The sequence below is a fragment of the Polyodon spathula genome, chromosome 20 (genome assembly GCF_017654505.1).
Source record: "Polyodon spathula isolate WHYD16114869_AA chromosome 20, ASM1765450v1, whole genome shotgun sequence".
In the NCBI taxonomy this organism is placed as follows: Eukaryota; Metazoa; Chordata; class Actinopteri; order Acipenseriformes; family Polyodontidae; genus Polyodon; species Polyodon spathula.
In genome coordinates this window covers 19,666,821-19,679,423 of record NC_054553.1, presented here as the reverse complement: position 1 = coordinate 19,679,423, position 12,603 = coordinate 19,666,821, and the positions used below count along the sequence as shown (strand labels likewise).

The 12,603-nt window shown below is 41.1% G+C and overlaps 1 protein-coding gene across 2 annotated transcripts in view; it reads left to right on the top strand.

Annotated features, from left to right (window-relative positions):
* The first annotated feature begins 1,247 nt into the window (after positions 1-1,247).
* The window catches only part of spata20 (spermatogenesis associated 20), a 121,342-nt gene continuing 109,986 nt past the window's right edge, over positions 1,248-12,603 (top strand). The window contains exons 1-6 of one of the 2 annotated variants that reach the window (XM_041220361.1): positions 1,507-1,593; positions 1,669-1,751; positions 9,413-9,544; positions 10,809-10,873; positions 11,260-11,414; positions 11,624-11,767. In XM_041220361.1, coding sequence (XP_041076295.1) covers positions 9,441-9,544; positions 10,809-10,873; positions 11,260-11,414; positions 11,624-11,767 — 468 coding nt within the window. In that variant the 5' untranslated portion in view covers positions 1,507-1,593; positions 1,669-1,751; positions 9,413-9,440. Of the gene's footprint in view, positions 1,594-1,668; positions 1,752-9,412; positions 9,545-10,808; positions 10,874-11,259; positions 11,415-11,623; positions 11,768-12,603 lie in introns of both variants that reach the window. The other variant, XM_041220360.1, reaches the window with a different exon arrangement.

Here is a 12,603-nt window from a genome sequence, read left to right as displayed (position 1 = left end):
AAAGTTGAGGTGAATGTGGGATGTAGTCTTGTGCATTTTGGTGATTGGTTGCAAGGATTTTCTTGTCAATCAAATGATCACATTTTCAGGTGCATTTAGAGTTTCCTGCCTGCTCTTGGCATAGCTTTCCAGCATGGCTGAAAGTGATAGGCAGAACTGCTGGGTGCAATGCTTATTTAAGCAGTGGACACACTTCAGGTGTGCTGTACACACAACGTTATCCAGCCACGTGGACACAAGTCATGTGCGCTCTAATACACACAATGCTATCCAGCCACGTGGACACGAGTCAGGGGTGCACTAATACACACAACGCTATCCAGCCACATGGACACGAGTCAGGGGTGCACTAATACACACAACGCTATCCAGCCACGTGGACACGAGTCAGGGGTGCACTAATACACACAACGCTATCCAGCCACGTGGACACGAGTCAGGGGTGCACTAATACACACAACGCTATCCAGCCACGTGGACACGAGTCAGGGGTGCACTAATACACACAACGCTATCCAGCCACGTGGACACGAGTCGGGGGTGCACTAATACACACAACGCTATCCAGCCACGTGGACAGGAGTCGGGGGTGCACTAATACACACAACGCTATCCAGCCACGTGGACACGAGTCGGGGGTGCACTAATACACACAACGTTATCCAGCCACGTGGACACGAGTCAGGGGTGCTCTACACACAACGTTATCCAGCCATGTGGACCCACGTCAGGTGTGCTCAGAACACAACGTTATCAAGCCACAGGAGGGCAGTACATTTGTCATAAGAACATAAGAACATAAGAAAGTTTACAAACGAGAGGAGGCCATTCGGCCCATCTTGCTCGTTTGGTTGTTAGTAGCTTATTGATCCCAAAATCTCATCAAGCAGCTTCTTGAATGATCCCAGGGTGTCAGCTTCAACAACATTACTGGGGAGTTGATTCCAGACCCTCACAATTCTCTGTGTAAAAAAGTGTCTCATATTTTCTGTTCTGAATGCCCCTTTTTCTAAACTCCATTTGTGACCCCTGGTCCTTGTTTCTTTTTTCAGTCGATTTCATCTAATTATTTGATAAATATATATTTTATATATATATATAACAAGTCTTTAAAATCAGCAGCATTGTTTTCAAATGTATTCAGTATACTCTCGTGTGGCTAAAAAAAAATGAAGAAAAAAACCAATACTCGTTTGCTGCCCTCTGCTGGTAGAGCGGGCATCCTGTGCACAGTTGCAAGTCTGCTTGTTTTTGTTGGAATTTGAGAGGGGCTTTTTTTCATGTGAGACTTGGCAATACTGGTGCTGTGTTACTGGTGACATTGCAAGAAGTTCCGGAGACAGCGTCAGTACAATGTGGCTTAACCGCGGCTGAGAAGAGCACGGAGTTTAAAAGGGCTAGGATGTTTAAACTGCTTGGCAACTGCGGACAGATTATTAATAGCCGAAACCTGACGTCTTGTTTGACAGCTAAGTTTTCAAGATCGACTGCATCCATTTCGAGCAGGAGAAAGCACGCAGACACGCTCCCACCTCATCAGTTTCAGCACAGGCACTCTGCAGGGAACAGCAAGACATTTGAGAATCAAAGCAGGTAAACTGAACATTGTCATCAAAACACCATTGTGAGAGGCTGCAGTGCAAACACGGTAACGTATTTCTGTTTCAGGAAATGCAGTGTCACGAGACTGTGCAGTGCCTTGTGTGATATCGATCCATAACAAGGTCCAGGTTTATTTCAAATACCAATAGGTAAGGTTGCTTGCATGTGAAAAACATCGATTTTGGAATTTGTAATATAATAGATATATCTATATATCTTATATATCTTATTAGATATATATTATATATAAATATCGTATTATAGACTGCGATCAATACAAGATACACGTCCAACGATTTACTGAACATTCTTGACGCTCAATGTTCTATGTGCATGTCTGCTATTTCTTGTTTATTCTGGCGTAGTTTAAATGTTATCTCTGTCCTTTTCGAATATGTTTTGCAACTCGAGAGCATGTCCAGGTTGTTTTCGTGTGGTGCGTGATGGGAATTGTAGTCCTGAAAGGCCGTTGATAGTTGTCCAAGGCGATTTACAGGTGTTACAGGGTCATGCATACTTAATTTTTTAAATACAGTGTAGTTTACAATAATAGTATTAAAATACAATATGAACTAAGATGCAACAAGTTAGGATTACAACAAGTCATATCTACATATTAGTAGTGCTAGGATAGTAATAATAATATAATAATAATCTTTATTTTTTATAGCGCAATTCATACAACATATCTCAAAGCGCTTTACAGTTTAAAACAATACAGTGATATTAATGGACACAAAGCAGGTTACACCTTAAAACAAGGACTTGCAACAAGTTTAGCCCAGAAACAGAGCACACACAGCACCAGCACTGTACAACACATAAACAGCCAGCCCTACACAGACTCAAATGCCATTAAAAAAAAAAAAAAAAAAAAAAAAAAAAAAAGTGACTTAGTTGCTTTTTGAAAATCTTTTATTTTCTGTAGGAAAGCATTCCAGAGTTTGGGTGCATAGCAATGAAGGCCTTATCTCCCATAGACCGAAGCCTAGATTTTGGGATTTTGGCACCGTTAAGAGCCTAGCATCTGCAGATCTCAGGTTTCGCACAGGAGAATATACAGTTAACAAATCAGAGATTACTAGGAGCCAGACCATTCAAGGCCTTATATGTTAACAGTAGTAATAAACTCAATCCTGAACTTAACAGGAAGCCAATACAGAGATGCCAGGATAGGTGTAATATGTACAAAAGATTTAGATCTAGTTAGGACTCGATGCATAATAATAACACATTTAGAGGCACCAGCAAACAATACATTACAGGAGTCGAGCTGGGAGGAGACGAAGGCCTGCACAAGTCTCCCTGCATCAGGTAGAGAGAGAATAGGTCTTAAGCGGGCTATGTTACGCAGATTGAAAAAAGACACCTTTGTAACATTTCGAGCATGAGCTTCGAAAGAAAGGCGAGGATCAAAAATAACACAGAGATTTCTTATTTCTGAACTCTAGGTCTAAGTCTCTAGGCGCCTAATAAGAATGTCATGGTTGACTGTGTCAAATGTGGCACTAAGGTCCAGGAGTACCAAGATAGATAAGGCTTCAGAATCTGCAGCAATGAACAGATCATTTACCACCTTTACAAGAGCTGTTTCTGTACTGTGCAGTGATCTAAATCCAGATTGAAGGGGGTCATACAGATTATGTTGCAATAGGTGATTAGATAATTGGTTAGCTACTGTATGTTCCAGCATTTTTGCCAAAAATGGCAGATTAGATACAGGCCTATAATTATATAATATCTCCAGATCTAAGGTAGGCTTTTTTTTTTAGCAATGGTGTGACTGATGCATATTTAAATGAAGACGGAACTATGCCAGTGCTTAGAGACACATTGACGATCTTAGCAACAACTGAACTAACGGCTGGAAAATTAGCAACAATATTAGATGTTGTAATAGGATCCAGAGAGCTGGTTGTAGGATTCATTTTAGCCATGATTTTCGTCAGGCATGATGGCGTAACCTCAGCAAAGACTCAGAAAAGAGGCCCCATAAATTCTTGTTACAGGTGACAACACACCAGGCATCGATGAATATACAAGCTCTTGTCTAATGTTGTCTATTTTAGTTAGTTAAAATTCCAGGAACTTATTACATTGCTTTATGGAGCCAGAGGGAGTGGACTGACAGTTTGGCAGCAGCATTCGATTTATTGGTGAAAAAAGACACCTAGGATTATCAGAGCCATCCTTGATAAGGCTGGAAAAAAAGGATGATTGTGCCGAATTTAAAGCAGCCTTATAACTGTGTTCATGCTGCCTCCAAACCTGCAAATGGACAGTTAAGCCAGTATCCATCTGCGTTCAAGTTTGCTGTTTTCATGGAATGTAACTGATCATTATACCAGGGGGAGCAGCGAGTATATGAGACCATGCATGTTTTCTCTGGTGCTAAACTGTCAAGAATGTTTATGCATAGTAGTATTGTAAGAGTTTACAATGTCTTCCAATACGTCAGGTTGTTCAGTAAGCAGGGGTGTAGTTAAAACAGCCTCAGTAAAGGCAGTTTGAGTGATTGACTTAATGTTACGATACTTGACTGATACTTCTTTATTTTATTTCACTGATAAAATTAGAAGTAAAATGAAATGCTTGATAGATAAATCCACACATATTCAAGATGAATAGCATGCATCTTGATTAGAGCGCCTTCAAAACAGACTTACAGCTTTTATATATGCAGGGCTCGGGCAAGATTATTATAACCCACTATTTCATTAAACTAAAGGAGAAGAGTCTACAACAGGGGTGTCCAGTGATGGTCCTAGAGGGCCATTCCACTCCAGGTTTAACAGGTAAAATGAGATCATGAACTACTTCACAGTCTGGACAGAAGTTTAATTGGTTCAATTAAGCAATTACAGGGCTCTACATTTAGATTTTTTACTACTGGCCCCTTGGGCCACTGAGGTACTGTTTTTACTGGCCCTGATACAATTTTAACCTTCCCAATAATAAGTACAAAACTGGGCGCATTGTTTTATTCACCGCTGCAAATGTATTGGTGAGCCAGATGTACAATCACTGGTGACAACAGTTTGGTGACATTAAATATGGCAACTAGTCCTAGAATTGTTCAAACGTTATGTTGGCCTGGTGTCCTCGGCTCACCACGCACCCCTGTAATCCGTCCGGGCGCCTGTGGGCTTGACTGTAAGCTGCTCAGAGCTGCGTTGTCCTCTGACACTAGCTCTGAGGTGGCCGCATGGTGGACCTGCAGTGTGAAAAGAAACTGACGGCACACGCTTCGGAAACTGCTTGTGTTTGTCTTCACCACTCCTGCAGGGGTGGTAGCAGTGAGCTAAGCCTAAAAATAATTGGCTATTCCAAATTGGGAGAAAAAAATGATTAAAACAGTTGGTGACCACTAAATAAGAAAAAACAAAATAACAAAAATCGCTTCAATTTTAAATTTTTGCTATATAATTTGAATACTTAATTTAAAGGTTAAATCAATGGGATTTGTTAGGACTTTTATTACTTCTCAATTTACAGTATTCTTTTCCACTATACATTTAATTTAGTCTTGCCAGGCCTTCACCACACAGCACACAGACTCCTGTCCTGGACGCACAGAAACTTGTGTTCCATCAGGGTAGTTCACCTCCCCGGTCTGGACAACAGGGCAACAGACCTCTTGTCCAGAAGAGCGCCAGACAGCTCAGAGTGGAGGCTGCATCCTCAAGTGGTGAAACAGATTTGGGAGAGGTTTCGACTGGCACAGGTCGACCTCTTTGCCCCAGCCGAGTCCACTCGTTGCCCCATATGATTCTCCATGGAGAGAGACTGGGGCCCCCTGGGAGTAGACACGCTAGCTCACCCCTGGCCACAGGTTTGCCAGATGCAGTAGTAGAGACACTACAGACATTACTCATATAAATGGAATGTTTTCCAAAACTGGTGCCTTGCCGAAGGTCACGATCCTGTGACTTGCCCGATTGAGACGATATTAACCTTCTTACAACACTTGTTTGCCGCAGCGTCCACTTTGAAGGTATACCTGGCAGCAATATCAGTGTGCCATGACAAAATTGACTTGGTGTCCCCTGGGTCACATTTCCTGGCAGTGCAATTTCTTAAAGGGGCTCAGAGGCTTCGTCCTCCCATGAAAAGTATGGTCCCCTAGTGGGATCTAGAACTGGTACTGTGGGCCCTTATGGGTCCCCCATTCGAGCCCATGGCGTCAGCAGAACTGCACTCTATTTCATTGAAAGTGGCATTTTTAGTAGCCATTACGTCTGCTTTCACTGGAAGTGACTCGTGGGTGACATTAAGAACAAATCCATTCTTTTTGCCAAAGGTGGTATCCTCATTCAATATTAACCAATCAATGGTTTTGGAAACTTTCAGAACTCCCCCGCATGAGTCAGAGGAGGACCGTGGACAACACACGCTATGCCCAGTTCAGGCTCTGCGCTGTTATTTGGATAGGACGGTGTCCTGGACACAGTCCAACCAGCTGTTTGTCTGCCATGGGTCCCGCTCTAGAGGTCAGGCCCTATTGAAGCAACGTCGAGTGCACTGGGTGACAGATGCAATATGCTTGGTGTATGAACAGACGGACTCCCCGTTACCGGGGGACATTACGGCCCATTCTACCAGGGGCCAGGTAACTTTGTGGGCTTTCCTTCATGGCACCTCCTCTCATGAATTATGCAATGCTGCTACATGGACAGGTACTCAGACATTTGTGCGTTTTTACCACCTTGATGTGACAAACCGAACGAGACCCTCTCTGGGCTCTAGAGTTTTGCAGGCGGCATGCCCTTAGGTGTCACGTGGTCTCTGAAGCTAGCGATGTGGGGCTGTACTGTCGGTAATCTGGAGCCACGACAGCTTTGGTACAGCTTTCCCATTCGGTAATGGTTGTCATTCGAATTGAAAGGGAACGTTAGGTTATTACCATAACACTGGTTCCCTGAAAGAGAACAACAACCATTACCTTTTGAGGTCGTGTCCCCAGCCGACCTCTGTTTTTGAAAGAAAATGGCGATTTGCTACTGTAAGGACGTCCCTCTTCAACAGGAGGAGGGAGGGACTTCCCCCTCACAGCAGGGCCCTGATATGGCAGTGTGGCAGAGCAAAGCTCTGCCCTTTTTAAATTGGCAGGGATGGGGTTAATTTCCCCTACCTGCCTGGGTTTATTATGTTCAGGTGGCCGGGGTTGATTAGTTGATTAGGTTAATTAATGATCAATCAGCACCCAGCCACATGACATAAAAGGAGGCCTCTGCTTCTCATTTGAGAGGAGGGAATTGAGGAAGCAGGTTTGTTTGTTTGTTTGTTTGTTTGTTTGTTTGTTTGTTTGTTTGTTTGTTTGTTGAAAGTTTTGAATCCAGTGAAGGCATTGCCCAGCCTGGAAACCTTATTTTTTTGTAAGTTTTGTTTTTGCTTTATTTGTGTCTAAAGATCTTTGTTTTGCCCTTGTGCACTTTATTTTTGTGGGTTTTTTTATAATAAAATTAGGATTTTTTGAACTGCAGTCTGTCTCTGGGCCTCTTTCCACTCGCCAGCCTGCCACAGGCAGTTTTTTTTTATATATGGTCAGTGATTGACGGTCAGAGAGGCTCTTCCCATTTGGTAATGGTTGTCATTCTCTTTCAGGGAACCAGGGTTATGGTAATAACCTAACGTTTCACACACCATATAAACGAGCTGAGTGCACTTGCAAACTGCATTATGAACACAAACAGACTCGGTTCTGAAAAAAATCTGAATATTCTTTCATGACAGTTTTTAATTTCCGGATGATTAATAATGTGTACAGTAACCAAAGAGAGCCCACATCTCAAATAAAAAGTGGCTAAGCAAAGCCTTTCAATATATGCTATTGTAGTTATTTCAGCCATTTAACACACACATTGGCGTGCTTGTCAGAAAATCAAAGTACTGTATTCAGTATTTGAAAATGTATGGGTACAAATGATACTCGTTTTTTTACAAGCAAACTCGCAACTGAGCTGTTAGCAACGCTAAAAGGTTAATTATAATAGATTTCAAACTATTACTGTGAGACTGGATATGCGGGCAACTAAATGCTGAATTCCCAACAAAAAAGCTGCTGTTTTATCTGCAAGTCTGGTAACTGACATTTGTTTCACTGTCGTCATGAAGCCAGATTAAGTCTTTCTTCCACTCCACTCTATATTTTCGTCTTTTTTTTGATACTTTGTTTCTTTATCATTACACTGTGTAACAAAAAACATTTTTTTTTTTTGTTCCTGGGTAGTAAGTGTTATTTCCTAATTGCTTATGCCTCAAAAGTATAGAACATGGCTATTATTCTCCACAAACTTTGCTTTTGTGACCAGGACAGTGATATTTCAAAATATCACTATTTCCAATGGGAAAAAGGGCAAATGTGTGTCTTTTCGTTCACATAAAGTCAGAAAAAAACAACATATGAATCCAAATTAACATGTATTTATACTAAAGTAATACAAAGATGACTACAAAAGATTTAGAAGTGAGTAGTTTTTCGAGATTTACAATTATACTGTATTTACAAAAGATTTAGAATTGAGTAGTTTTTCGAGATTTACAATTATACTGTATTTACAAAAGATTTAGAAGTGAGTAGTTTTTCGAGATTTACAATTATACTGTATTTACAGTATAATCTTAAATCTCGAAAAACTACTCACTTCTAAATCTTTTGTAGTCATCTTTGTATTACTTTAGTATAAATACATGTTAATTTGGATTCATATGTTGTTTTTTTCTGACTTTATATGAACGAAAAGACACACGTTTGCCTGTTTTCCCATTGGAAATAGTGATATTTTGAAATATCACTGTCCTGGTCACAAAAGCAAAGTTTGTGGGGAATAATAGCCATTTTCTATACTTTTGAGGCATAAGCAATTAGGAAATAACACTTACTACCCAAGAACAAAAATTGTGTTACATAGTGTTATTGATTTAAATACTTTACTTTTGGCTTATTGGTGCATTTGATTGCCAAGTCGAGGTAACGAGTATTACCAACTGTACTTCAGAACGTAGTCTCAGATGCTGCTGACTGTACAACAAATACGACATGCAGTGGGAAAGTTTGGACGAGTTACGCCGTTATCGATGGTATGTTTTTAAAAATTTTTTTTTTTTCCCAGCTTTTTGGCACACTGACCCATTTTCATGTGTTCACAAAACGGAAGCCATGTGGACTATACTATATACATTATACAGTTAAAAAAATGCTACTGGCCCAGTTGGGCCTGGTAACATTCATAACTACCGGCCAAACTGCACTGGCTACCAGCCCCGGGCCACCGGGCCATGGTTAATGTCGAACCCTGAATTAAGAGCCAGTTTGGAAGACCAGGAGTGGAAGGACAAACTTTGACCACCCCTGGTCTACAAGATGTAAATTTTGCCTATAAGTGAAAACTTGATATGATGTGCCCTATTCACTTACAAATATGTTTTCTTTTTTGAAATATATAAGACTGTTTTTATAAATAACAACATTTTCCTAAAAAGTTCCTAGACTCATTTAAAGCGTATTCTTTAAATGAGTCCTGATTTCCAGCGTTGGGAAGTCTAATAGTTTCTTGATTTGGGTTTCGTTGTATTGCTTTCTTTATTTAGTTGTAAAAGGGTAAAGTGTACATTTTAAACTCAGATTTGTAGTGTAAAACAAGAGGGAGGACACACACTGCTGATGAGTAACAAGGAAGCTCAGAGCGACTTCTGTTTATAAATGCAAAGAATAGTTTACCAAGGGAATCAGTAATATGAAACCAACGCCGAATCCTTTGAGATCTCTCCATCCTGGCCGTTCTTCTAACTAGTGTTTTTCTTGTGCCAGGGCTTCTTTTTCGAAAACCATTGCTGCCATGGCAACAGGAGGAGGAAAGGACAGGAAGCCATCCCACACAAACAGGCTGATTGAGGAGAAGTCTCCCTATCTCCTCCAGCACGCCCACAACCCTGTGGACTGGTGAGTCTGAACAGAGCCACTGTACTGTGCTTTATATTGAGCCATTCCAGGTTTTACCATGAATCTGAAATAACAACAACATGCCCAGTGTATGTTGTGTAATTTAGAGCACATACAAACAAGGTATACGTCAAAGTGCTCTGCAGTAGGAGTCTTGTTGAGCTCACAGAATGTAAAATCTGGACTGATTCTTAACTACTCTTCACATACTCTTGTATCCTATATTTTATTTACATTTTAAACCCAAACTGTGTCATGTGTGAATAATACAATTAAGAGATAACGGCATTGCTGAGAACGAGACAGGAGGTTGCAGTTTTAACAGTTTGCGGTTCTATGTCGGGCCAGGTCCGACATTACAATTTTCCTTTTCTAGTCCGATGTTGGACCCTGTCTGACATCATCAAAAAGACGTAAAGCACAGTCATTTTTTCTCCGGAAAAAGCCGAGAAAACCTTTCAGTGGCTGACTGATACCGATAGGAGCCGAGAGAAGCCAAAAAAAAGGGGTGGTTCTGAGAAATACACACAGTCTCTGCACCACAGAGATAACACAGATACAAACAAAGAAGATAGCTGCTTCCTCATCCAGCGATCAAAGAATATCACAGACATTTGCAGAGCTTTTTGAGATGTTATAGTAATAAAATAATGACTTGGATTGCATTATTGGTGATAAAACGAGTTATCAGGAGAGCATTTATCAGTATGCACGACTGTGAAGAGATATGTGAAAAATACAGTGAACAAGGGGAGGAGCGGGTGTGGAGATGCAATACTGTTGATATGCAGAGCCTTTTAAACCTGATTTCCTGTGAAAATACTTTTAAACACCGCGTGTAAAATAAACAGCGCGTGTGAAAGTTAATTGGACCCGACGCCCCTGACAGGCGCTGAATTAAAGGACTGCAAGAGCTTTTCTCACACTTCTGTTTTCTTACAAAGCATCCAAACTAAAGTAATGAAGCACCCCTGTTAAAGCTATATCTGCACAGGACAGACAGCACAACCTGCTGCTCTCAGTCCTGACTTAAACTACCAACCCCAAGCAAAGAGCCAGGAGACTGGCTTTCAGCTCATACAGGTGGCCATCCCCAAACTTGCAATCCATTGGGAATGGCCACATTCCACAAAACACAATGTAAACATTTTTATATGCACACATACTGACACACACATACACAACAGTGAGACTGGAGCAGTCATAGTTTTAAGTTTGTTCATTTTGTTCAGTCTCTTGTTTTTTTTTCTGAATAACCTGTCAGGTTTCCATGGGGACAGGAAGCGTTTGATAAAGCGAAGGCCGAGGATAAACCCATATTTCTGTCAGGTATTATTTTTTTAATTCTTTTTTTTAAATAAAATATTTCATCGTTTTTAAAGTTAGAATTTCATATGTAACATATTGTTATACAAAAACAGCATTGTAAAGCAGAGAGAGGTGTGGTAAAGCATATTAGAAATGGCAAAGCATGGTAAACTAACCTTTGTAGGTTTCCCACAGTAAAAGCCTAGCAAAGTGTAAATCACTGTGGGAGCATGGTAAAGAATCGGAAAGCATTGTACAGCTTATTAAAAAAACATGGCAACCCGAGGTAATGTATGAGAAATGCAAAATGTAACCATGGGAAAAGTGCAAAAATACAGGGCAAATGGTAAATTTGTGTAAGTGTATGGCAGTGAGACGGTTCAGGACCTTCTTTTCTGTCTCCCCAGTGGGGTACTCCACCTGTCACTGGTGCCATGTGATGGAGCACGAGTCCTTCGAGAACACAGACATCGGGAGGATGCTCAGCGACAACTTTGTGTGCATCAAGGTGGACCGCGAGGAGAGACCCGACGTGGATAAAGTGTACATGACCTTTGTGCAGGTGAGAAGGGGCTGTGGAGCTGGGCTCTGCAGGCGACTCATAATGGATACAGCACAGCACAGAGCAAGAGTTGAGCTTTTTAAAGACAGACGATGTCATTTTTAATTAAGTACAAGTGCAAATTAAAATGCATGTTTTTTTTTTGTTTGACTACCACCACTGTTCTATATACTGTCCAGTATTTCTTTGTTTTTGTTGTGTCTCTCTAGGCTACGACAGGAGGAGGCGGCTGGCCTATGAGTGTGTGGCTGACGCCTGATCTGCACCCCTTCATTGGTGGCACCTACTTCCCCCCTGAGGACAGTGCATACAGACCAGGGTTTAAGACAGTCCTGCTCCGGATCACAAAGCAGGTAGGTGCTACAATGGTGTTGTACAATAATGTCATTTTATAGAAATCAGCTGAAATTCTCTAGTGTATTGCCAGCATGGGGAGTCCAGACCCACTCCAGCCTCCTGCACTTTAGCCAACATGACCAAGATTTCAAACAGTACGCATGCATCTCACGCTTGCTACCAAACCAAGACAGGCAGACAAGGGAGCGACCATCAATAGCACAACTAATAACAGATAGCCTTTTTGAAATTATCGAAATATACTTTTTTTTTACCATCTAAAATAAATTTCCACATTTCACTTTTTGCCTACGTGACCTGCTGTAACCATAATTTTGGTTTTCAGAAGCATAACCTGTTTTTGGACTCGTTTCAGCATACTTATTGGAGTCTAGATTTTGAAATTATTTTACATAGCATTTTTAGTTGGTGCATTTGCACCGTGGCTAACTCATTGTATTTTATTTTGTTTGTTTTTAACAGCAGCTCTCCATTTACAGTACTTAATCTAGTAATTAGAAAAGATCACATGGTTTCTTGTTTTCATAGGTATATTATGACCCTGTCACAAATGGGGGTACCCATGTAGAATAGAGAGAAAAGGGTTATAGGGCCTAAAAAGTATGAAAACCACTGGTCAAATACAAAGCCTATCAGCGCCGTTCAACCATCTGCAATGTATAATGTGTCAATGTGTGTATCTCCTGACAGTGCGGTGTGTCTCTGTGTCAGTGTGTGTATCTCCTGACAGTGTTGTGTGTCTCTGTGTCGGTGTGTGCATCTCTTCACAGTGCTGTGGCGCTCTGTGTCAGTGTGTGTATCTCCTGACGGTGCAGTGTATCTCCTGACAGTA